The sequence below is a fragment of the Sebastes umbrosus genome, chromosome 22 (assembly GCF_015220745.1).
Source record: "Sebastes umbrosus isolate fSebUmb1 chromosome 22, fSebUmb1.pri, whole genome shotgun sequence".
In the NCBI taxonomy this organism is placed as follows: Eukaryota; Metazoa; Chordata; class Actinopteri; order Perciformes; family Sebastidae; genus Sebastes; species Sebastes umbrosus.
In genome coordinates this window covers 12265041-12287759 of record NC_051290.1, presented here as the reverse complement: position 1 = coordinate 12287759, position 22719 = coordinate 12265041, and the positions used below count along the sequence as shown (strand labels likewise).

Here is a 22719-nt window from a genome sequence, read left to right as displayed (position 1 = left end):
CGCGGCTACATGCTTAAACAATTAGAGTGGTTAAATACCTGAAATAGCTCTGTTACCGAGATGGTGGTCAGCCTCCCTGCACACAAGCAGGTGAAGCTCTTTATTGGGTCGCAACAGCCAAGTGCATAGGTCAGAAGCACATGGCAATTTATACTATCAATTAAATTAATCTAAGTAGTGCTCTTACTGACCATATAAGCCAAGTCAATATTTAATAATGAATCAATATTTAAGTGCTTTCTGTTATATTTTTTCAAGGGAAAGGGACCGGATTGAACCAACAAATGAAGGCACACTGCTTCGTTACAGTACTAAAGCTCATTGAATTTTGGTGGAATTCATTCCTGTGGACAGCGTTATGCTCACCTGTGCATCAAGAGAATCTGCTTTGAGTTTCATTACTATCAGATCCATGTAGCACTTCCTCCCTTGTTTCTCAATTCTAATATATTTCCAAAGGTGTGTGGCAAACCTAGCATTTGTTGTGATTTGACGCTATACAAAAATAATTGAATTGAATTTGAAACTAGAAAACCTAAGGAATCTATTGGTACCAACCATGTCAAGAATGCTAAATAATGCTCCAAAATTACGCTAAATTTTGGTGAGGAAAAACTGGCATGGCCATTTTCAAAGGGGTCCCTTGACCTCTAACCTCAAGATATGTGAATGAAAACTCTGAGATAAACAGAGTGAAAGCTGTGTCTTATTAGATAAAACAGATGTTGACAAATTGCATGATTTGCAGTTGACTAAATGTAATATATCATATTGCAATATTCAGCGTATCGCAAAATCTTTAAAATCGCAATGAGATCTTAGCGATACTTACCACCCCTATTATTTATTAGTATTACTTATTAGTTTCTATTTACTGTTTGACCAAGGTGTTTTTCTCATAAATGTTCCTTTTCTGCGTGCTCTGTTCAGGTGATGTGCTTGTAGCAGTGGACGATGTGGAGGTGACCTCGGAAAACATCGAGAGGGTTCTGTCCTGCATCCCGGGACCAACGCAGGTCAGTGTTAGGGCTGTGTATTGGCAAGAATCTTGTGTTATGATGCGTATCATGACACAGGGGTTACGATTCAATATATTGTGATATATTGCCATACTGTCAGCGAGGTGATATTGTGATTTTTTTTTTTTTCAAATCTAATTTTAAGAAAACTGTCATAGTATAAAGAACACACCATCATATGTAAAAAAAAAAATGGGGAACTAACATCACTACACATGAATACAACTGGACTCATTGGATCCACAAGAGTCTCAGCTTAAAAACTGCATATTTTTTTCCCAAAACTGCATGTGATTATCATAAAGTGGGCATGTCTGTAAAGGGGAGACTCGTGCGTACCCATAGAACCCATTTTCATTTACATACAGTATCTTGAGGTCAGAGGTCAAGGGACCCCTTTGAAAATGGCACTTACAGTTTTTTCGTAGCCAAAAATTTAGCGTAACTTTGGATAATTAATTAGAGTTCTTCGCGACATTCAAGTATGACTTGGTTGGTACTAATGGACTCCTTAGGTTTTCTTGTTTCCATGCGCGCCACTACCCTAGATTTAAAACTGAGCCCGCTACAACCTCCAAAATACAATATAGTGACACGGTCCGCTGGTGGGCCGTCAGATTTTTAAGAGGTTAATTAAAAATCGATACATTATTGCAAAAAATAATATTGTGTATTGATATGTTCTTACACCCCTAGTCAGTGTGTGTAAATCTAGAATAAAGGCTCTGCAACAACGCTTTGTAGTTTCCTTTAGAAACAATATCGATAGCCACCAATACTGGGATCCCCTTTTGAATTTGAGGCCCACAATGTGAATGTTTCCAAATTTGTAAGGCAGCATTTATGTCTTCAAGATCCTGGCTTGTCACACACTGCAAACTTGGAGAGTAAACATAGACATTAAATTCCTTTGAAATGCATGGCTTCTTCTGAGCTGCTAAGATGTGAATAGAAAGCAGAAGTCTGCGTCGTTTAACATTAGAAAACCCTCAATTAGAGAAATTATCCTTTGATCAGTAGCTAAAAAATCCATAGTCTGTGCCTCCAGTCGTGCATTTTCACCAAAAAGCAGACCATCAAAAAGTAGGAATTTGCAAATGACAGAGTGTGTAACGGGTTGATGGCGAACACGGCGGATAGACGGGACTGCGGTGTGACTTCTTTTTTCGGTGCCACAGGAAGCTGTTGTGGGATTGGAAGCTCAGCTGATTAGAAGATGTAGTCGGAAACTAAATTACATTGTAGGGAAAGAGCGAGGGAGATTTTTTGGAAAAATACAAGTTTCCTCAGGCACCACGATGACTCTCAAAAAACTGGAAATAGAGTTGTATTGCTGACAGAATGATTGTTTTATATGCGTGTGTGTGTTGGAGGATGGTTTTTCTGTGTGCCAGCCCTCCCAGATGGGACGCAGACAGTACTTATTATGTTTGGAAGAACAAATATTAACATTAGAAAGTCGGTCCACGATGGCCTTTGTGAACCCTTACAGCCGAACAAGCCTCCCTCGTTAGTGTGCATGAACGTGTGTGTGTCCATCTATAAGCGAGAGCTAAATGACTGACATCAACAGAGTGGAATTCCAGTGAGAGCACACTCCAGTCTAACCACATCCTTATTATTTATGATGAGAGAAAGTGCTGCAGTTAGCCCTCTCAGCCTCTTCACCCTGTGATTTCTCAAATTTAGGCTTTGCCCGTTTGAAAGTTTTCTACCGTCTGAATTGGATTTCCTCAGCTCACTCTAATCACACCTATTTCTTGCGTTCATCGTGAGTCCTAAAGAATTGAGGATATCCATTTCACAATATTTACCTCTCGCTTCCAGGACTGAGTGAACGAGTCACCAATCGAGGTACATCACATGGTGTTCCACCACTACTCAGCTCTTCCTTAATAATACCCCTACTATTGGCTAAAATGGCTGTCAGCCCAGATGCAGGCGCCTGCTGGGGAGGCGGGTGGCCTGTGGTTAGTGCTGACAGGCCTTGGAGAGTTCTGGAAGTGATCGTTGGATTAGAAAAATACAGTTTCAACATTTTTGACCAGGGAATAGGAGCTTTTTTTTTCTTCATCATATTTGGTAGGCACCATATAATCTAGGACTACCCATGCTTTTGGAAAGTAATATCCACAACACCTCATTTATTTCTTGGGAGCGTACTAAATGGATTTCATACTGTGGGTTAGTTGCAGACACAAACAATGCCTGAATTAGGAACTGGACCCAAAACTATGCGTCTTAAACAATGTAAGTGGTCATAGCGTGTTCAATAAATGGAATATTTCACATTCTGTGTCGCAGTCAAACACCAAAGTGTAGTTGGGGCGTGTCCAGTTAAGATGTAGTGGTTAAAACTTATAACTGGATATGCAAGGTCCCCGGTGGTTTGAGGTCAAATCCCAGCAGAACCTCCACTGTTCTGCTTTCGTTTTGCTTTTTTCACTAATTGTCTCCATAAGGGAAAACTCCTCAGACCTAATGCATTGTCTTTAGAGGATATTCCCCTTGTGTCACGTTACAGAGCATTATTTCTCATCAAACCTGCATCAAACAGGGTTTACGTCAGCCAGCTTTTAGCAGTTATCACGTGTAGTTGTACGGCAGATTAAATGATCAACGGCCAAAATATCCGTTGGGAATTATGCAAAATAAATTAATTAATATAATATTAATAGCCTAATATTAAAAGATATGTTGCCAAGACAACTTAAATATAAACTTATACAAAAGTTTAAATGCGTCCGCTCCGCTGTGATTCTAATTTAATACAGTTTTTGTCAAATTCAGCGAATATCTCCTCACGATCCGCTGACTGTCCACAAAAAAAGACGGTCTTCATACACTGCCAGCTGACTTTGTAAATGCAAAACAAACAAAGTGGCTCAGACCAAGACACTATAATGATGATATAAATAATAATTACATCCATGTTTCTCCAATAAAGTTTTACTTTTGGACTTCGGACTGAGACAGTAACAGAGCGCGGCGCCACGCTTGGTGTGAGAGTGTGTGCGTGTTTGAGTGAGACAGAGAGGGGAAGAGAAGCTGGACTGCATGCAATGTTTCGGTACGGTATTAATAATAATTTGAATGTCAACGTCATGAATGAAGCTTCAAACTATTCGGTAGGCTACAGCCCTACAAGCCACACAACACTATTTTAAATTTGACAAATGTGCAGATCAGACCGACCAGCTTATTATTTTATTTTTCGGACCGCTCTTTCATTTAACTTATTTTCCAGTTATGTCAATTGTAGGTTATTATATGGCTATTTAAAACATATGTCCAGGATTCAAATGTAGATTTGACAGATTGTTTTAACAAGGACTCCACAGAGTTGCATTTTCTCATCCTTCTGTGCATCTTGCCTGCATGTGTTTCTGTGTGCGTGCTTGTTGGATTTCCATGCAGCTCTGTTTCTGTTTCCGCTGTGATTTTCTATGAATGGCAGTGTAAAATAGAGAACTGGGGTACGGAAAGTAAAAAAAAAAAAAACCCTGCATGAACAAGAGAAGAGAAGATAGGCCGTCTGTTGTCTTGCCACTGTTTTCTCGGGTTGCAAAAGTCTGGTTTTAATTTAGTCAAACAGGCACAGACACACACACAAAAAACACACACAGATCCCTGCTATTTGTTATGCTGCGGTTTGGTCTGGATGTCGGTGTCACTTTCTCTCTGACAATCACCATCTTGCTATTCACTTTTCAGCCTTTTCCTGAATGACTGTGTAATGATTGAAGTTTTTCTCCCCTTTGGCAGCACGACACACGTGAACACCTCTATTTTCCTACTACAGACACATGAGCACTGTTAAAATTTCTTGCCAAGTATAATCATTTGGAGCCATAGTGGCTGATTTTTTTTTTTAGAAATGAATGAACTCTGAGAGGGACTAGTAGGCAGGCTGATGCAACGATGATATAACAGGATAAATGTGTTGGGTTTTCTCCTTTTCTTGGCTCCATTTTCTGTCTTCCTTTTATTGTCCTTCCTACAACTTGTCCCATTCTTCACTTCTCTCCTTCTTTTCAATCCCTTGTTCCATTCTGGGTTTTCAAAACCATCTCCCTACCTTTCACTTTCTTATTTTTCTTCTCTCCTCCAGGTGAGGCTGACGTTGCAGACGGTGGCTCAGGTAGACGGCAGCAGTGCTAGCGACTCTTCATCGGTCCGTAAGACGAAGGCCTCTCCGCCAGTCAGCCAGCTGGTGCGTCTGCTGTGGGGGGAGGACACAGCCGAACTTCAGATGTCCATAGGACACGTTCCGCACATTGTCATGTACCTCTCACTTAAATTGGACTCGGCATCACCGCAGGACGAGGTCAGTACATTTAGAGTTCTTTAAAGACAATAATGTATGTCATAAAGAACACCACAAACCTTAATGAGAATGAAGACATCTGTCTAAACTTCAGTTTACTTCGTCCGAGATTATTATAAAATCTCCTTTATGGTTAATCTAGTGCTTAAAACAAAGAGCTACGAAACAAAACACAATGTTTTCTTTGGTGGTTGAACAAATTAAAATGCCATGCTTACAATTTCTGCCACATTGCCCTGCCTAAGTCTCAGAAGTAAATAGGAAGTGAGTGGGACTAGAGTATAAAGGCCACACCCCGAAGAGGCCACAGCAGAGCCGTCTCTGTGGCGCAATTGGTTAGCGCGTTCGGCTGTTAACCGAAAGGTTGGTGGTTCAAGCCCACCCAGGGACGAAGATTTTTTGTGCTTAGATAACAAGGAAACCTCATGTAAATGAGTAACCTGGTTTCTGTGAGCAAGGGTAAGAGACAGATAAACCAGGAGCAAAAGTATTACTACTTTCCTATGTTTTGGAAAGGCATGGTTATTAAAGCTTTCTTTTTTTCAATGGAGGGAGCATTGAAAAGAGCAAGCGGGTGCTGACAGTGGACAAAACAAAACCTAAATATTGATAGTAAATTAAACATAAATAGAAATAGCAGAAGAAGCAGAACATAAAGGCTGCTGTTGATATCTAAACCCTGGATGGCCACATGTTTTTCCATCCCTTTGGAAAGATAATGGGTCTTGGGGAAACCTGATCATGACTTTGTGGGTCGATGGCACACTGACTCTGAGCAGCCCTATAAAACTGGATTTGAAACATTGAACTATACTGAAGTACGGAGGTGTATTCTTATAATCGAGTGTTAAGAATAACCTGAGTTGTGAAGGAAATCCCAAGTCCAGGAGTCTCTGAATTTCTCTGAAGTGAGTCAGACTCAGAAAACAGAAAACTACTGCTGTGGACGGTTTCCAACGGCCACGGGTGCTACTAACAGAAAACAGAGAGAAAGGGGAGAAGTTGAGGCGCTCTGCCCCGAGCACAGCTCCTGTCAACTTCATTCCCTTTAGGGTGAATCCACACATGCCCGTTTGGCTGAAGTGCAGCAGTCTATAAACAACATTATTTCCTTATTTTAATTTGATCCACACACAGGGCACTGTTTTCTATCTTCTTATATTCACTTGTAGTGAAGTGTTAATCCCAGAGCGTGTGTTTTCTGCAAACTACACTCATTTCCTGACCGACACCTCCTACACTGTAATCATATTTTCCCTGTGGACGAGTATTGGCAGGTCGATGTTTTCTTTATGGTCGTACTTCATGGTCTGCAGTTCCTTTTTGTGTATCTGCAAGCCAGATTTTTTCTTCCCTGACCTAAACAGCAGTAGGGAGTACGGGTTGCCTGTCATTTATTTTCTAAATGACAGTGTTGTGCATGAGCATTGACTTTGATTTTTTAGTCCTTTGATTGCAGGGTAGCAGAAGGTTCAGCGGTGGTATTTTTGAGTCTTCGCTGTGTGATGATTTTGTGATCCGAAGCACAGAAGAGATGTAACTGAAGGGTTGTACTGTGTTGGTTGTTCTTCTTGTTTCTTTGGTCTGGTTGGCAAGGCTACAAGGGCCCGTTCATTCAAGGTTTTTACCCCCTCACCCACCACTCCATCCTCTGATCCTCTCAGCGGCTCGGCTCTTATCTGCCCTGTATTCTTTAAAGTTGCCACTGCCGGCATGCTGGGAGGAATACTAATATCACCAACAATACACTGAACCTGCCCGGAGCACTTTCTCGTTTCTGCTTTGTCGTTTCTATTGCAGAAATGAGTAGTTGAAAACTATTTGCAAATGTGTGCCATTTCGGGAAGCACAGATGAGTTTCTGTGAGCTTCTGTCAAATTCCTGTGTTTCCTGAATCTGCTTCTCTTTACTTTGGAAAGTCAAACATGTAAAATATTTGAGGAACATTCATCTTTTAAAGTGACATTTTTGTGTTTCCTCCAAAGTGAAAATGGGTTGGATAGTAAAACTGAAACCAAACATTGTTGCGGTGACTAAACACCCGGTGGTTCATCTGTTTATTCTTCTTCACTGTCCATTTTTATGTAACATTGTTCTGTTGATAGACTCACCAGAGATCTTTCTTTCTGCTGAATATATTATTGTCCTGACACATATAACCAGATATTCCTGTGCGTTTGTGTCTGCAGGAGGAGATCTTGTACCAATACCCGATGTCTGAAGCATCTGGGCAGCTGAAAGGCGTTAGAGGGATCTTCCTAACGCTGTGTGACATGCTGGAAAATGTGACAGGAGGGCGAATACTCAGGTAGACGTGCCACGTGGCTGTCTGGCGGTGAAGTAAAGTGACAGCAGAAAAACGTATTTTAGCCACCTAAAAAATGAATATCAGTATTAAAATGTTTTCACCGCTTTACCTCACCATCAGACAGCCCTTTCCGATGAGGAACTGAAGCCGTTACATCGTGGTCTTCAAAGCCACCAGACTCCGTTCACAAAAACATTTATTTTACCCAGAATCCAGGAGTCGCTGGTCTTGATCTAAACAGTATCATGCTAACAACAATCTTCCGCAGCTGCCCATGGGAGGTCCTTTTTTTGTTAAAGGGTTAAACAACAGTGAGCTGGGAGACAAGTTTGGCAACTGGGGGAGCTATTGGATGTTAAGAATATAACAGTTGTGTATTCATGTTAACCGCGCCCCCTCTTGTCTGTTCCATTTGTCACTTGTTCTTTTGATTTTGTCATTTCACCATCTCCATCTTTTCCCCTCAGTTCTTCTCTCCTGCTTGGGAAACAGCTGGTACATGTGGGCTACTGGAAGGAAAGCAACAACCTGTTGGTCATCGGTCTTCCTGCTGAGAGGTAGCCGGAGGCAGCATCAAACACGCACACACACATGCTATTGCACTGTGACATAGCTCCACCACATTTCATTTGAACTGCAGCTTTCGCCAGCTGACAGACTTGACAACGTAGACATTACCCGACAAGAGTTCAGTCCATATGTCAGGTGTAAAAGATCTTCAGGAGATCAGACGTGTGCTCGAGAAATGAACTATTTTTTTGTAAAAGAGGAAACATATTTAAGAGCACGATCTGTAAAAACAATTTCAACGTGCACATATGCTTCTTTTTGTCCTTTTGTTGGCAGGATGAATACCTCTTTGAGGATAATGTGGTTGTTCATTAGATGAGTCATATTACCCACCTTTTAGCCACCAAGTCAACCCGATCACTCATCATCTCGGTTGAGAAATAATCTCATTCATGCTTAAAAGCACATATTTATTTTTGGGGAACACCCACGTGTAGAAAAAACAATAACTCATAAAATGTTTTTGCTTCATGGCCCAGTCCAAATATTTGATAAGATCTGCTGAAGTTTATTCACGTCTGTGTTTTTACATTTTTCCGTTTCCCTCCAGGGTTCCTCTGCTGTATCTGCAGACGGTGGTGGGAGACGTGGTCCGGACACTAAAAGTGATGTATGGCTCTTTAGACAGGTGGGTCTGCCTTTGCTTTCCTGTGGTCCTGCTGAGAGAGCTCGTTGAAACTTCCCCTCTCTGGCTGTCATTTTTTATTCTTAACGCAAAATATACTGAAATAAAAATAGTGTGTTTGACCAATTCAAAGCAAAAGGAAATTTTCCAGCTGGATTTTACACAAAGTCTTCATTGTCTCACTCCCTTAACCCCCCTTTTCCCCTGCTCTCAAATATCTTTCATTTCTTTTTTCTTGAAATGTAGTCATTCTTCTGTAGTTCTATGATTTTAACTTTATGTGTTATCATGACACTCATCTGTCATCTTCATTGTGTCCCCCCGCAGTGCGTTCTGTAAGGCAGACCATGCTCCCAGGTTGGACCATTTCTTTTGCCTGTTCTTCCAGCAGCTCATCCAGCCGTCTCGCTTGAGGGACGGCTCCTCGGCGCCGACCCCCGACGTCTCAGGGACCCTTTTTCTCGACGGACTGCCGGCGGTCCGATGGCTCACGCTACCTCCGGAAATCAAGGTGCATTTCTGTTTGTGTGCGTGTGAGACTGGTACCAGGGTTATAATAGTTTCGAATTTTCAATTAGTTTTTTATTTCATTTTAGTTTTGACTTTGTGATTTCATTTTAATTCAGTTTAAGTAGACTTTCAGACTGCTTTAGTGAAGCAGTTGTAACATAACACCATCTCCTGGAGTGTCAAGTCCGTTCAGTTTCTGTGGTTCAATGTCACGAGAGTTGATGGAAATTCATGCTTTCCCCTTTTTTCGGATGTGATGGATTTTAGGTAAAAAAACTAAAACTGAAATGAAAGCTGGTTCAATTTTATTTTATTTTTCTTTGCTTTTTACCCAGGCAATATATAGTTTGAGTTAAAATACTTTTCACTGCTTATTTTAGTTTTAGTTTACTATAATAACCCTGACAAGAATATTGTTTATAAATCTAATTTAGTGTTGGAGCAGAAGTAAGTGCAGTAATAACAGATATTTGTATCATCATCGTGTCCCTGTTCCTCAACAGTTTGAGGTTGAATGTGATAATGTTGTCACTCATGTAGCTATGGTGCCCTCTAGTGTCCACTGTTGAAAATGACACAATATATCACTCACACATTATCTGGACTGAGATAAAATGAAAATGTAATGATGCCCATGAATATATTGGATCAATGAAGGAGCAAAGACTATAGTTAAAAGCACAATAAATAAGACTTACAAAAGATTAAACATACAGTAATAATTAAATGCTATTAAGCTTATATTTGATGTTCTCTTTCCCCAGATGGAGGTGGATACTGTTCTCTCTGATTTTGAGTCTTCTGATTTTGGAGAAATGGTGAGAAAACACACACCAGTGCTGCAGGTCTTGCAAGCATAAAGTACTTTCAAAATATGTCACCTGTTAGGGGTGGGCATTTGTCTTAACAAAATTGCCACTTACAAATAAGTGGCGTTTGAGTAAGCTAAAGAGTCCCATCAGTGGTTCATTTCACCCTTTATCCTGCTGCTCATTAGTTGTTCCAAGATACGTGTTAGATGAGATTCTCTGTCTTCCGGCCTCAGCAGGGGAGAGGAGAAGGTTAGACTATTTTTAAACGTGTGGTGTGTGTGTGCATTTTTAATGAGAAGCTAATGGGGTCTGGTTTGTCCTTTTGTACGTGCAGCGTAAACTGATTACATTAAGCTGCACTTGAGGACAGAAAACAGCCGAGACAAAATGAGAGGGAGGAATTATTGATGCGGGAAGTAGTGAAGTGCATTACATTTAGTTTTTAATTATCATCACAGCAAGCTTTGTTAAGTATACGTACATTTCCTGTTTGTTAAGTTTTACAGATGACCACCAGTTGAATAATGCGTTTCTACTATCATTCACAAATTATTGATCAAACTTTAAACAATATCAGTACGCTTATTTCTGCAACTATCATCTTCTTCCAATATCTGTGTATTTGCTTGCTTGTATTTTTATCTTTGTCTTTATTTCTTTAACAGTCTGAGGACTTTTTTGGCCTGAGGCGTCTGTATGTAATCCTTGGCTCCTGTTTGTTCTACAAGGTCGGTATCTCAGTCAAAACACACACATACACACACACACACACACACACACGTTTCAGTACCAGCAGCTTCATCATATTTATATCCTCCCCTGATAGTACCCCACCGTCTAGACAGCTATCCTTAAATGGCAACAGAAGAATACCTTTCACACAAGATAACATGACGAGCCTGCTCTGTGGCTCAGTGACAAATCATCAACCTAATTACTCTGTTAAAATATTAACCAAGGTGTGACAAACGCCTGGGTCACTCCAAAATCTATTATCTAGGGCTGTCAAAGTTAACGCGATAACGCATTAACGCAATTTGCGACAGCTTTTGTTGCCTGTTGGGCTGCAGTTTGTCATTTTATGATTTGACCATATTTTTTATGCGAAATGCAGTACCTTAGACGGTTTCTGGACAATATTTGTCATTGTTTTGTGTTGTTAATTGATTTCCAATAATAAATATATACATACATTTGCAACAAGCAAGCATAATTGCCCACTCCCATGTTGATAAGAGTATTAAATACTTGACAAATCTCCCTTTTAAGGTCCATTTAAATATTTAAATTGATTGGTAGGCCTAATTTTAAATCACAATATATATATATAATATAATATTGCCTCTGGGCAAAGATTTGTTTTATATAGATAATAATAATGGGTCCAGATGCAAAACACATTCAAGGTCCTGAAGACAGACAGATGTGATGTACTGTTGTTGTTTTTTTATTGTTGTTTACTTTCCTTTGAAGTCAAAATGAATGCTTTTATTTTGCTTTACAAAATTAATTTTCACTCACAATGCTGGTTCCAAGACCTCAAAACTTGTTTACTGAAGATGTTACTAAATTGTCCACACACTCACCTTCCAGTCCTACCTGATTGCCAACCATCTGCCTAAAGAGGACCTGCTGGATGTGTGTCTATACTGCCAGCACTACTGCCTGCTGCCGCTGGCGTCTGAGCAGCGGGTGGGCCAGCTGGTCATCTGGAGGGAGGTTTTTCCCCAGCAGAGAGCCAACAGCAGCCGCAGCACGGCGCCAGGCTACAGCCAGCCTCAAGGACGGCACTTCCTCCTCATAGTGGGGCTGGTAAGGAGGCGAATCACTGACTGGTGGTTGTTTTTAAACTATGTTCTCGTTGAACACATCATTGCCCAATATCTATTCATAGTAATGTTTGTTTATCGTACAAATAATATTTTCTCTGCTTGTATTTCTTTACCTCTCCACCTCAGAGGCACTTCATGCAGTGTGTGCTGTTGGAGGCAGGGGGCTGTGCTTCACCAGCTTTGGGCTCTCCGGGACCTGATTGTGTTTATGTAGATCAGGTGAACCTTGGTGACCTTAAATTCCTAACATACCATACATACTATTCATCTACTTGAACAAAAAAAACACCTCTTCCTACTTCATTTTTTCTTGTAGTTTTACTTCTGCAACCAAGAGAACTGATAATATAAACAGGTTTAACAGCAAGGCTGCTTCTCGGTGCAAAAAATTACTCCCCGTCGGGGAATCGAACCCCGGTCTTCCGCGTGACAGGCGGAGATACTGTCCACTATACTAACGAGGAAGGACAATGTCCCAGAAGGCACCTGGGCTTTTTGTATCCAATCCCTTCAGAGAGACGAAAAAATATCTGAAGTTTAATTTGCATTAGGGTTGCAACTAACAATTATTCATTCATGTTAATCTTCCTGAAATCCTCCAATGTTTCCCTTCTCGTTGTTCCAAGATTAAACCCAAAGGTGGCAGACAGAGCGTTTTCTGTCAGGGTGCCTGGACTTTGGATTGACTTACCTGAGGACAAACTGTATCTTCTTTTAAATCACTTTTTTTTTTTTTTTTAAATCTCTTTGTGTATCCTCTATCAGATTCTTTCTTTTTTTATTAAAAACAAAACAGCAGTGACTTTACAGGGGCTGCAACAATGATGAGAACGGGAGAAATAAACCAAGAAAATACTAAGAAAGCAAGGTGACGTACAGAGGTTGACATAAAAAAACACAACAAAACCCAAAGAAATAATGAAATAATAGTCATAATAATTCTAGTAATAACATTTTATGTAAATTTAATATAATAATAATAATAATTTAAAAAATAGATATGGTAATAATAATCATAATAATATATATATTTTAAATAATAATAAAATAAATAGGTGGTAATAAAAAGAAAGGAATTGAAAATGAATAAATGAATTATTTTAATTATGTAATTAAGATTATTTTTTAAAGTCACAACAAAACCCAATTCTATTAATCTCAAGTCAAAAACAAGACTTTTCAGTGTAGTTGAAGTCAGGCCAAAACCACAATATTGCAATAGCATGACTAAGTTATTATATTATATTTTGTTGTTAATAATAATAATAATAATAATAAAATAACTAGGTGTTAGTTACAAGGAAGGAATTGAAAATAAATAAATAAATGATTATTTAGATATAAATCACTTTTAAAAACTCACCTTTTCAAAATAGGTTTTTACAAATGTTTTTATGACTCCGCACCGGTGACAGCCCCATCGGGGAATCGAACCCCAGTCTTCCGCGTGGTGGAGATACTGTCTACTATACTAATGTGGAAGAACAATATCCTAGATGGACTTAGACTTGGACTTTTACATCCAATATCTCCAGAAAGAAGAATATAACAATCTTTTGAGCACTACAATATAAAGTGACACTCTCTTACGTTCTGACTCCAGGTGAAGGCCACCTTGCTGCAGCTGGAGGTGTTGGAGGCAGGTATAGAGGAGCGTCTGAATGCTCCACCTGCTCCCTGCCTGTCCTGTGCTGACTGGTTCCTGCCGGCAGCCACGGCCCGCGACCGCCTGGACAGCCTGGCCTCTTCCTCTCCCGTCTTCAGTAAGCTAGCCGGGGCAGTTAAAGGCTCCTCCTCAGGGTCCAGAGGCCGCAGCCTGTTTGGGGAGAAGGCCCGGAGGTCCAGCCCCCAGAGGAGCATGTCTGACAGCGGGAGTGAAGGACAGATGGATGCTGGGTCAGGGTCTGGTTCATCAATGGCTCCAGGTCTCAGTCCACATTCGACCCCGGACTCAGGGAGGAAGCTGGGGGGGCGTCGGGACTCGCTGGGGTCTGGAGGGTCTGATGGGAGTGGAGGCAGCGGAGGCCTCTTCAAGGTTCACTTTTAGTCTTTTATTAAGTCTTATGTTTGTTCCCGTTTGGTTGTTTCTTTGTTAAACTCTTAGTTAGCAGGTTATCTATAATAAATAAATACATGCATAATTCAACATAAGTTATTATATATTATCTATATTATATATGTCTTATGCTTGTTGCATGCTTTGACATCAGATTCCCAGGATGAAGCATCCAAACCCATTCTACCTGGGCACCCTAAAGAAGACCCTGACTGAGAGGGAGACCGAGGAGATGTACAACACCATGAAGTGGGTGATGGGAAATAATCCTTTTTCTTTCATTCTAACTACATATATAATTATTATAACTGCATGTAATAATTAATGTTGGCTAGAACTTACTAGCAGCTAAAAACCTACATTTTCTCATTGTGACAGACTGACCTCAGGTGCAGAGAACACCTTGTTCCACTACGTCCTGATGGAAACTGTTCAGGGGATCTTCATCGCTCCGACTCACAGAGAGGTGGCTCAGCTCAGCGGCTCCATCCACCCGCAGCTCATCCGCAACTTCCACCACTGCTGCCTCTCCATACGGGTTGCGTTTCAGCAGAGCCTGCCAGCCAGGGTGAGTCATAAATTAATAAAGTCTCTCTTTAAGATGCGATAAGATAAGATAGAACTTTATTTATCCTGAGGGAAAGCGTTGTGTAGCAGTTGCAATGCAAACTAGGAAAGAGTGAAAAAATTACTCCCCGTCGGGGAATCGAACCCCGGTCTTCCGCGTGACAGGCGGAGATACTGTCCACTATACTAACGAGGAAGGACAAAGTCCCAGAATGCACCTGGGCATTTTATATCCAATCCCTCCAGAGAGACGAAAAAATATCTGAAGTTTAATTTGCATTAGGGTTGCAACTAACAATTATTTATTCATGTTAATCTTCCTGAGATCCTCCAATGTTTCCCTGCCCGTAGTTCCAAGCTCAAACCCATAGGTGGCAGACAGAGCTTTTTCTGTCAGGGTCCCTGGACGTCAGGGCAGCAAACTCTTTCTTTTAAATCACTTAAAAACAACTCACCTTTTCAAAATAGCTATTTATTTATAGCTTTAGTGTCAGTATAGTATGTCAAAGAAAATGCAAAAAAACTCATAGTATGTCAAAAAAATGCAAAAACACAGTATAGTATGTCGAAAATGTCACAGTATAGTATGTTGTAACAAATGTAAAAAAGTCATAATATAGTATGTCGAAAAAAATACAAAAGTCATAGTATGTCGAAAAGTAAGTCATATTTTAGTATGTCGAACAAAAGTAAAAAAAAGTCATAGTATAGCATGTTGAATATTTCAATGTTTTAATGAACGATTCTTTCATGTATTCTCCGTCTGGTATCGGCTTTCCACGCCTTACTATCTCCTGAGCTGCTACACAACTAGCAGCAGCAGTTGAGTTTGGAGACTTGATCCACTTCTTGAAAGTATGTTGACTCTGCTCAGATTTCCGCAGCAGTTCTGAAATCACTCTTTTTCATGAAAAAAGTCATAGTAAAGTTTGTTGAAAATGTTCATGAAAAAAAGTCATACTATAAATTACTTTTTTGTCATACTACAAAAGTAATAGAATAGTATGCCAAGACATTTCATGAAAAAGTAGTAGTTAATAATATATAATAATGGTATGTTGACATTTTTTTTTTAAAGTTATAGTGTGTCGAAAACAATACAAAAAAGTCATGGTATAGTATGTCGAAAAATTTTATGAAAAAGTCATAGTACAGCATGTAGAAAAATTAAAAAAAAATAGTCATAGTATAGTATGTAGAAAAAATATTAAAAAAAGTCATAGTATAGTATGTCGAAAGATTTCATGAAAAAACGTCATAGTAAAGTACTTCAAAAAAATAAAAAGGTATAGTATAGTATGTTGAAAAAATAAAAAAGTCATGGAACAGTACGTCAAAACAATTTAAAATAGTCATAGCATAGTATGTTTATAGTATTATAGTATAGTATTTTTTTTTTAAAGGTTATAGTATGTCGAAAACAATACAAAAGTCATAGTATAGTATGTCGAAAAAATAAAAAAAAAAGACATTGTATAGAAAATGTTTTAAAAAAGGTATAGTATAGGATATCGAAAAAAAAGGTCATAGTAAAGTATTTAAAAAAAAATAAAGAAGGCATAGTATAGTATGTCGAAAAAATAAAAGTCATAGTAGTATGTCAAAACAATAAAAAGAGGAATAGTGTAGTATGTCAAAACAATAAAAAGAGGAATAGTGTAGTATGTCAAAACAATAAAAAGAGGAATAGTGTAGTATGTTGAAATATTTTGTGAAAAGTCATAGCATAGCATGTCAAAAAAATGTATGAAAACAAAAGTAATAGAATAGTATGCCGAGACTTTTCATGAAAAAGTAATATATAATAATAGTATGTTGAAATTTTTTTTTAAAAAGTTATAGTATGTCGAAAACAATACAAAAAAGTCATGGTATAGTATGTCGAAAAAATAAGAGTCATAGTATAGCACGTCAATAAAATTAAAAAAGTCACATAGTATGTCGAAAGATTAAAAAATGCAAAAAAGTCCTGGTATAGTAGGTCGAAAAAATAAGACAGTATGTACACACAATTAAAAAAAAGTCATGGTATAGTATGTTGAATTTTTTTTTTTTTAAAGTTATAGTATGTCGAAAACAATACAAAAAAGTCAGTATGTTGAAAAAAAGTCATAGTATAATGTCAAAACCATAAAGTCAAAAAATGCAAAAAGTCATAGTATAATGTCAAAACCATAAAGTCAAAAAATGCAAAAAGTCATAGTATAATGTCAAAACCATAAAGTCAAAAAATGCAAAAAGTCATAGTATAGTGTGTTGAAAAAAAGTGCTAAAAAAAAGTCAGAGTCAAAATGTTCCTGAGGGCCGTCATTGGCCACAATTTGAGAAGCTATGGACTAGACCAATTCCAAAATTAGAGTAAATATAATTTTACTAGAAGCTGTAATCTCCTGATTGGTTTCTCTGGAAGCCTCAGCTCTTCTGTCACCATCCATGGAAACTATTTATAAACCTTCTGTACATTAATACCGTGAATGAATTAAGTGATTGTGTTGTGTGATTTTGTCTCCTGCAGGGCCGTCGTGCTGCAGACAGGCCAGGGGTCGGTGGTTGGGGTCTGGGTCCAGTGAAGGAACACGGGGTCCTGTTTCAGTGTAAACCTGAGAACTGGACTGACCAGAGGAAACCTGCTCCCACCATGACTTACTGGGTTATAGGGTACGTCAGCTTTAAAGATTTTTATCCACAGGCCTTACAGTTTTTTAATTATTGGGGAGGGGGCTGATAATTTGACAGGGACGGAGGAAGTACACCTCTGGTGAGATTTAGTTCTGCAACAGTGGAAGTACTTTTCTCAGGTCCTAATCTTTTTTTTGTCTTTCAGACGGATGTTGCTGGAGCCCGTCCCTCAGGAATTCTACGTGTGTTTCCACGACTCGGTGGCAGAGGTTCCTGTAGAGATGGCCTTCAGACTCTCATTCGGTCTGGCTTTGTGATTATCACATCCATGACAATGATGGAGACAAACTACATTTCTTATAGCAGCTGTTGCATTCTCAGGAAAACAGTTCAAACTCTGGTGCTCGATAAAAGCACCTAAGCGCAAACGTGGGGATTTTCTGATGGTTGTCCCACTTTCTAGCGGGCGCTACTTGGAGTCTGAATTAAGTTTACTAAGCTAAACCAAAAAAAAAAACGACGCTGCTTCACACGCAAGTTGACAGAGCAAATAAGGTTGTATTGATATTGTCACAATTTGTATGCAGAGTTGGAAAGACATGTCATTTGTTACTTAATTTAAGATGTACAGTTTTGTATGGAAATTGAGTCATTTGTTACAAAATTGAGATTAAAGAAGCAATACAGTTTCTCTTTTATTCTTTGACGACCTTTGTCCGCCTCTAAACATACTTTTTACATTATTGACAAAATGAAAAATAGTCCAAGCTAGTGGAAATAATACTACTCTTTCTCCAAACTTATACAAAAATATTCAATTTATGTAGTCTTAAACAAATGGAGGCTCCGTAAATGGAAATCATAAGGGGCCGTACACAAGTGGCGTGGAAAACCAGCTATGCCACTGTTTTTTTCTTTCCAGTGTGCTTGGGAGGTTGCGCTCCTGTCGCACCTGCTGTTACAAACTAACCAAAACTTGCGTGCTGCCATGACGAAGTTGCGGTAATTTAGCAGGAAGCCTCACTGATGAAACTAAAACACAATCAAAACAAAGAAATGCATTTCCGGCACCGTAAACCCCTCACAGTAGCTTTACACTTTTACGCATTTGATCATGCCTGACGCACGTCATTGATGGATTTGAGTGCGCAAAAGACATGGCATGTGTACGGCCCCTAATATTGTATAATAATTGGTTCGGATATATTTTATAATATACATAATTGAATTGTGTTACCAGCATCACTGCTGGGCAAAACCATTATTATTTATATGACACAGCTACAAACAAAAGGCGAAACGATAAATAGTAAATCCACATTCTTAGTCCTAAAAATGTGTTATCTTTAAAGGTGCTAAATGCGAGATTGCGAGCATTTGTATCGACACGGCTCTCAACATGGCGATGGCTGAGCCGGAGGGTGGGTGCTACGCCTCCAAGACGGCTCAGTCGGTTTTCAGCTGTAACCGCCGTCTGAGAGCAGTGCAGAGTGGCTCACATGCACGAACATGCACGAACATGCACTAAAAGCACGTGCGTCCGGCCCGGCTGTGTCAACAAAGCACAGCGAAGTTCGGATTACCACACACACAGAGGGAGAGTGACTTCATTCTCTGCTCAGGTAGACATGCAATGCTCTGAATATCGTATATAGCACCTTTAAAGTGTGAAGTTCAACTATACTTCCCACATCTGTGCAGCGCAAAATTCAACCCACATCACCATGTGGGCTGTACGCACCTTCACATCCTGATGTACTTACAGAACTACATCTGCGTCCATTTGGAATATATTCGGCCCTTTTAAAGTTCAAGCTGCGCTCTGAACGAGCAGCAGGTTCATCTTGTAACACTCAAGGCTGCAGAGAGGAACGCCGGTCTTTGAGCAGGAGTACTTCTTGAGGTTGGTGCAGCCGCTGACCGCGCAGTTCACCGGGGCTGCTGGTGGAGGAAAGGGAGGAGTTGGGGCCGGAGGGGCGACGCCTGTAGGGAAGGAGATGGCCATGCCCTGGACGCAGTCGCTGTACCGGATCATGGGAGACTGATTCTGCCTAGACTTCCTCTCTCTCATGCTTTTGATCTTGGCCTTGCTGGTTTTTGTCAGTCTCTCTATTGTCTGGTTCTTGCTCTCTTCTGCCTTCTTGGCGGCCTGCAGGCGTCTCTTTCGAGCTCGTTCCTCCCGCTTCTGCATCATCTCTACGGTCATCTCTTTCTCCTTGTAACCCATGGGGAGCTCCAGGAGAGGCTGGCTCTGCTGCTTGTGTAGCAGGGCTTTCTGAAAACACACAAAACAAAACACTCAGGGATATATGTTTATAGCTACTTCAGTGTTTCCCCTATATGCAAGCAGCAATGTCGCTGCGCAAATATGGCCACCGCTGACGTTTTGTTTTTTTAAAGGAGAGAGCTCCGACTTGTCTCTTTATAAACTCATGGTATATTATTTTTCGCAGACGCTTCATTTCCAGGTCAATTCACACACCCGAGTAAAGCATATAAACTAAACTATAACTCGCGCTCACCTGATAACGTCAGCACAACGATTATAACAACAAGCAGCGGGTAGATGTCAACAATGAAGCAAACAATGCTGATCATGAATTCAGGATTATCATTCCCCGAAGGGAATCAACAGCAAATATTCCCAGCCCTATACAACACCATCCTATACTAGGGGAAACACTGTACTTTAAGCATTTTGTTGTCAATAGGGGACTGAAGTGCACATCTTTCCTGCTTCCTCCGCTCTTCCTCACCTGTCTGGCCGTGAGCAGAGACTCGTCAACCTCCTTCTTCAGCTCTCCGTTGTCGTCAAGCTCTCCTTTCTCCAGAGCGTCCAGCCACCTCTCCTCCTCGTCCACGGGCACGCCCAGCATGGAGTCAGAGTCTATGTCTGGCATAGGGGACGTGGCCAGGTTACTGTCTTCATCTGATACAGAACAAACAAGATAAACGTGGTGAATTTATTGTCTCACCAAGGCCAGAAAAATTGTCTCGACCATATAAGTGTTTTTTCTTGCATTCACTGTGCTCCTGACAAAAGTTACTGATTTGAATAAAGAAATTGTAAATGATATGGTCTCTGGGAGAACATTGGTAATAAGAAGGTAAAGGCATTGATTGTTCATTTCAGCTCGAACTACATTCAGAAACATGTTCATTCAGGTTCATTTAACTGTAATGAAGTGGCAACATGTACAGTAAGCTCTATCACAATATTATGATACATAAACCACAGATGATCTACTCTAATAACAGGATATAACTTTTCATCAAGCTCTAGTTTATAATATCTTAGTATTAAGTACTTGTAACTTACCCAGCCAGGCCCGATACTGCTCCAAAGGCACAGAGGGCTCATCGTCGTCGTCCTCATCATCTTCGTCGTCATCTTCGTCATCATCATCATCGACATTATTAATAATCATCAAAGGAGAGGGAGGACAAGCCACACCGGGATGCACGGTGAAGGTGGGAACACTGTAACAGACAGGAAACACAAAATCTCTTAGTGATTGGGTTTAGATGAAACTGAGATCTTCACTAACAGACCGACCACCTTTCGACGTCCCGCCTCACCTCTTGGTCCCCAGCGTCTGTCCTCCCAGTTTGATCTTGAGTCGGAGCTGCGGAGGAGGAGGCCGAGGGACCACGATGGGCTCGGGCTCCGGGCACTCTGCGAAGCTGTGGTGCTTCCTCTTGTGCTTCTTGTGTTTTTTGTGTTTCCGCTTGTGAACGCTGTGCAGGCTGGATCCGCCTTCACCTGCAGAGGACGAGAGGACGGCAACAAATAAATATGAGAAACATGTAAAAACTATTAAATTATGGTTGATTTTAGACCGAAATGGTCATTGCCTACAGATGCACCTACTATATGTCAAGCAAGAAGATTTATATAAAGCAATAAAATCAGTCCAATAACATTTTTACTTCAGATCTGGCATTTTTGTAATCTTGAGTAGTTTAGTTGGTTTCTCAGAGGTATGGTGCTTACAACAAATGTAAAACTTGCAACAAAATAAACAGCTTTTAAGCAGCATTGGACAGTGTGTATGATTTAGAAGCATCTAGTGGTGTGGTTGCAGATTGCAACCAACTGAGTGCCCCTGCGCTCACTTCTCCCTTTCCAAGACTGCGGTAACCTGCGCCACCGAGTGCAAAACCGTGGTAACGCCATTCGCCTCGCTCAGAGGCCATCTTTACCATAATAACACTACTTTAGGAGCAACGGAAGTCAGACAGCGGCTGGCGTTACCACGGTTTTGCACTCTGCGGCTCACATTACCGCAGTTTCACAAGCGTGTCGGAGAACTACGGTGGCCTTCAGGTAAAAACGTGAAAGGCTCTCCCTAGAGCCAGTGTTTGATTTGTGGCGGAGCAACATGGTGGACTCCGTGAAGAGGAGCCGCTCCCTATGTAGATATGATAATGAAAACATAGTTATGAATATTGTTTTCCATTTCTGCGAATAGATCCCCCGAAATATTACACACTGCTCCTTTCAAAGGGTTAAGGTAAAGGTTATCATATCAGAATATGTCCCACACACACATGGAGGATTACAAAAATGATCACTAGACTTTGCCATCTCAGGTGGTACCAATAAGTGATTTTACGTTTTTTGTAATACTGTAGATAATGAAGAAAATGTAATGTACACTGTATGATAACCATCTATTTTAATACCGCGGTATACCGTGATACTGGTATACCTTACTAACCCTAGTACTCAGATGCCAGTTTATTAGGAGCACCTAGTTTAAACTAATGTAGTCAAACAGACCAGTCATAAATCCTACCTTCATGAAGGTTATAATGTTCAGTTTGTTTATTTTCAGACACACTGACAGCTGTTGTTGTCTGTTGGGCTGCAGTTTGCCATGTTATGATTTGAGCATATGTTTTTATGCTTATTGCAGGACCTGTGAGGGTTTCTGGACAATATTTGTCATTGTTTTGAGTTGTTAAATGATTTCCAATAATAAATATATACATGCATTTGCATAAAGCAATCATATTTGCCCACTAAAAATATTAGAAACACCTCTTTGGATAAATGCAATACAATTAAACAGCACGTTGAATCAACACCTCTAAAACAGTTTCAACATAACTCATGATTATTATGATTATCAAAAATGATTAATTAAATGCCAATAATCTCAAATACTCACCGAGAAACCTGGGGTGAATCATGTCTTTCCTTTTCCCCATTGAAACGACCACAGGGATGCTAACAGCACAGGACAGCACAGTGTGCAGCTCTACATGGCAGCAGACATCTCACAGGTATTGTTACCTGGGCTGGTCTCTGCAGAGGAAAACAAACACCTGATATTCAATGCAAAACTTGAGGTAATTTGACTGTAACTTATTTAAAGTTAAGATAACACCGTTTGTCACGCGTTGCTAGCAGGGATGTGGTTGCTAGGTTAAAGCTAACAACACGGAAGTTCACCCTCGACGTCATTTCC

General features: G+C 40.2%; 2 protein-coding genes and 3 non-coding genes across 6 annotated transcripts in view; 2 read left to right on the top strand and 3 right to left on the bottom strand.

The window, feature by feature from the left end:
* Window positions 1-17936, top strand: part of intu (inturned planar cell polarity protein) — a 23437-nt gene extending 5501 nt beyond the window's left edge. For both annotated transcript variants that reach the window (XM_037758630.1, XM_037758629.1), the window contains exons 3-17: window positions 931-1016; window positions 5131-5346; window positions 7536-7654; window positions 8122-8211; window positions 8775-8852; window positions 9177-9360; window positions 10124-10177; window positions 10837-10899; window positions 11765-11983; window positions 12130-12222; window positions 13607-14038; window positions 14214-14308; window positions 14438-14627; window positions 17142-17284; window positions 17451-17936. In XM_037758630.1, coding sequence (XP_037614558.1) covers window positions 931-1016; window positions 5131-5346; window positions 7536-7654; window positions 8122-8211; window positions 8775-8852; window positions 9177-9360; window positions 10124-10177; window positions 10837-10899; window positions 11765-11983; window positions 12130-12222; window positions 13607-14038; window positions 14214-14308; window positions 14438-14627; window positions 17142-17284; window positions 17451-17562 — 2174 coding nt within the window. In that variant the 3' untranslated portion in view covers window positions 17563-17936. The remainder of the gene's footprint in view (window positions 1-930; window positions 1017-5130; window positions 5347-7535; window positions 7655-8121; window positions 8212-8774; window positions 8853-9176; window positions 9361-10123; window positions 10178-10836; window positions 10900-11764; window positions 11984-12129; window positions 12223-13606; window positions 14039-14213; window positions 14309-14437; window positions 14628-17141; window positions 17285-17450) is intronic.
* On the top strand, window positions 5664-5737 carry trnan-guu. The gene has a single exon. It is a non-coding gene; the product is annotated as a tRNA-Asn (tRNA).
* Window positions 12396-12467, bottom strand: trnad-guc. The gene has a single exon. It is a non-coding gene; the product is annotated as a tRNA-Asp (tRNA).
* trnad-guc lies at window positions 14751-14822 on the bottom strand. Its single transcript has one exon. It is a non-coding gene; the product is annotated as a tRNA-Asp (tRNA).
* ino80b (INO80 complex subunit B) lies at window positions 17784-22719 on the bottom strand. The gene is made up of 5 exons (XM_037758637.1): window positions 22420-22719; window positions 20825-21008; window positions 20565-20725; window positions 20002-20174; window positions 17784-19520 (listed from the first exon to the last, which is right to left on the bottom strand). Exons 1-5 carry the CDS (start codon window positions 22457-22459, stop codon window positions 19056-19058), a joined length of 1023 nt encoding a protein of 340 aa, XP_037614565.1. The 5' UTR covers window positions 22460-22719; the 3' UTR covers window positions 17784-19055.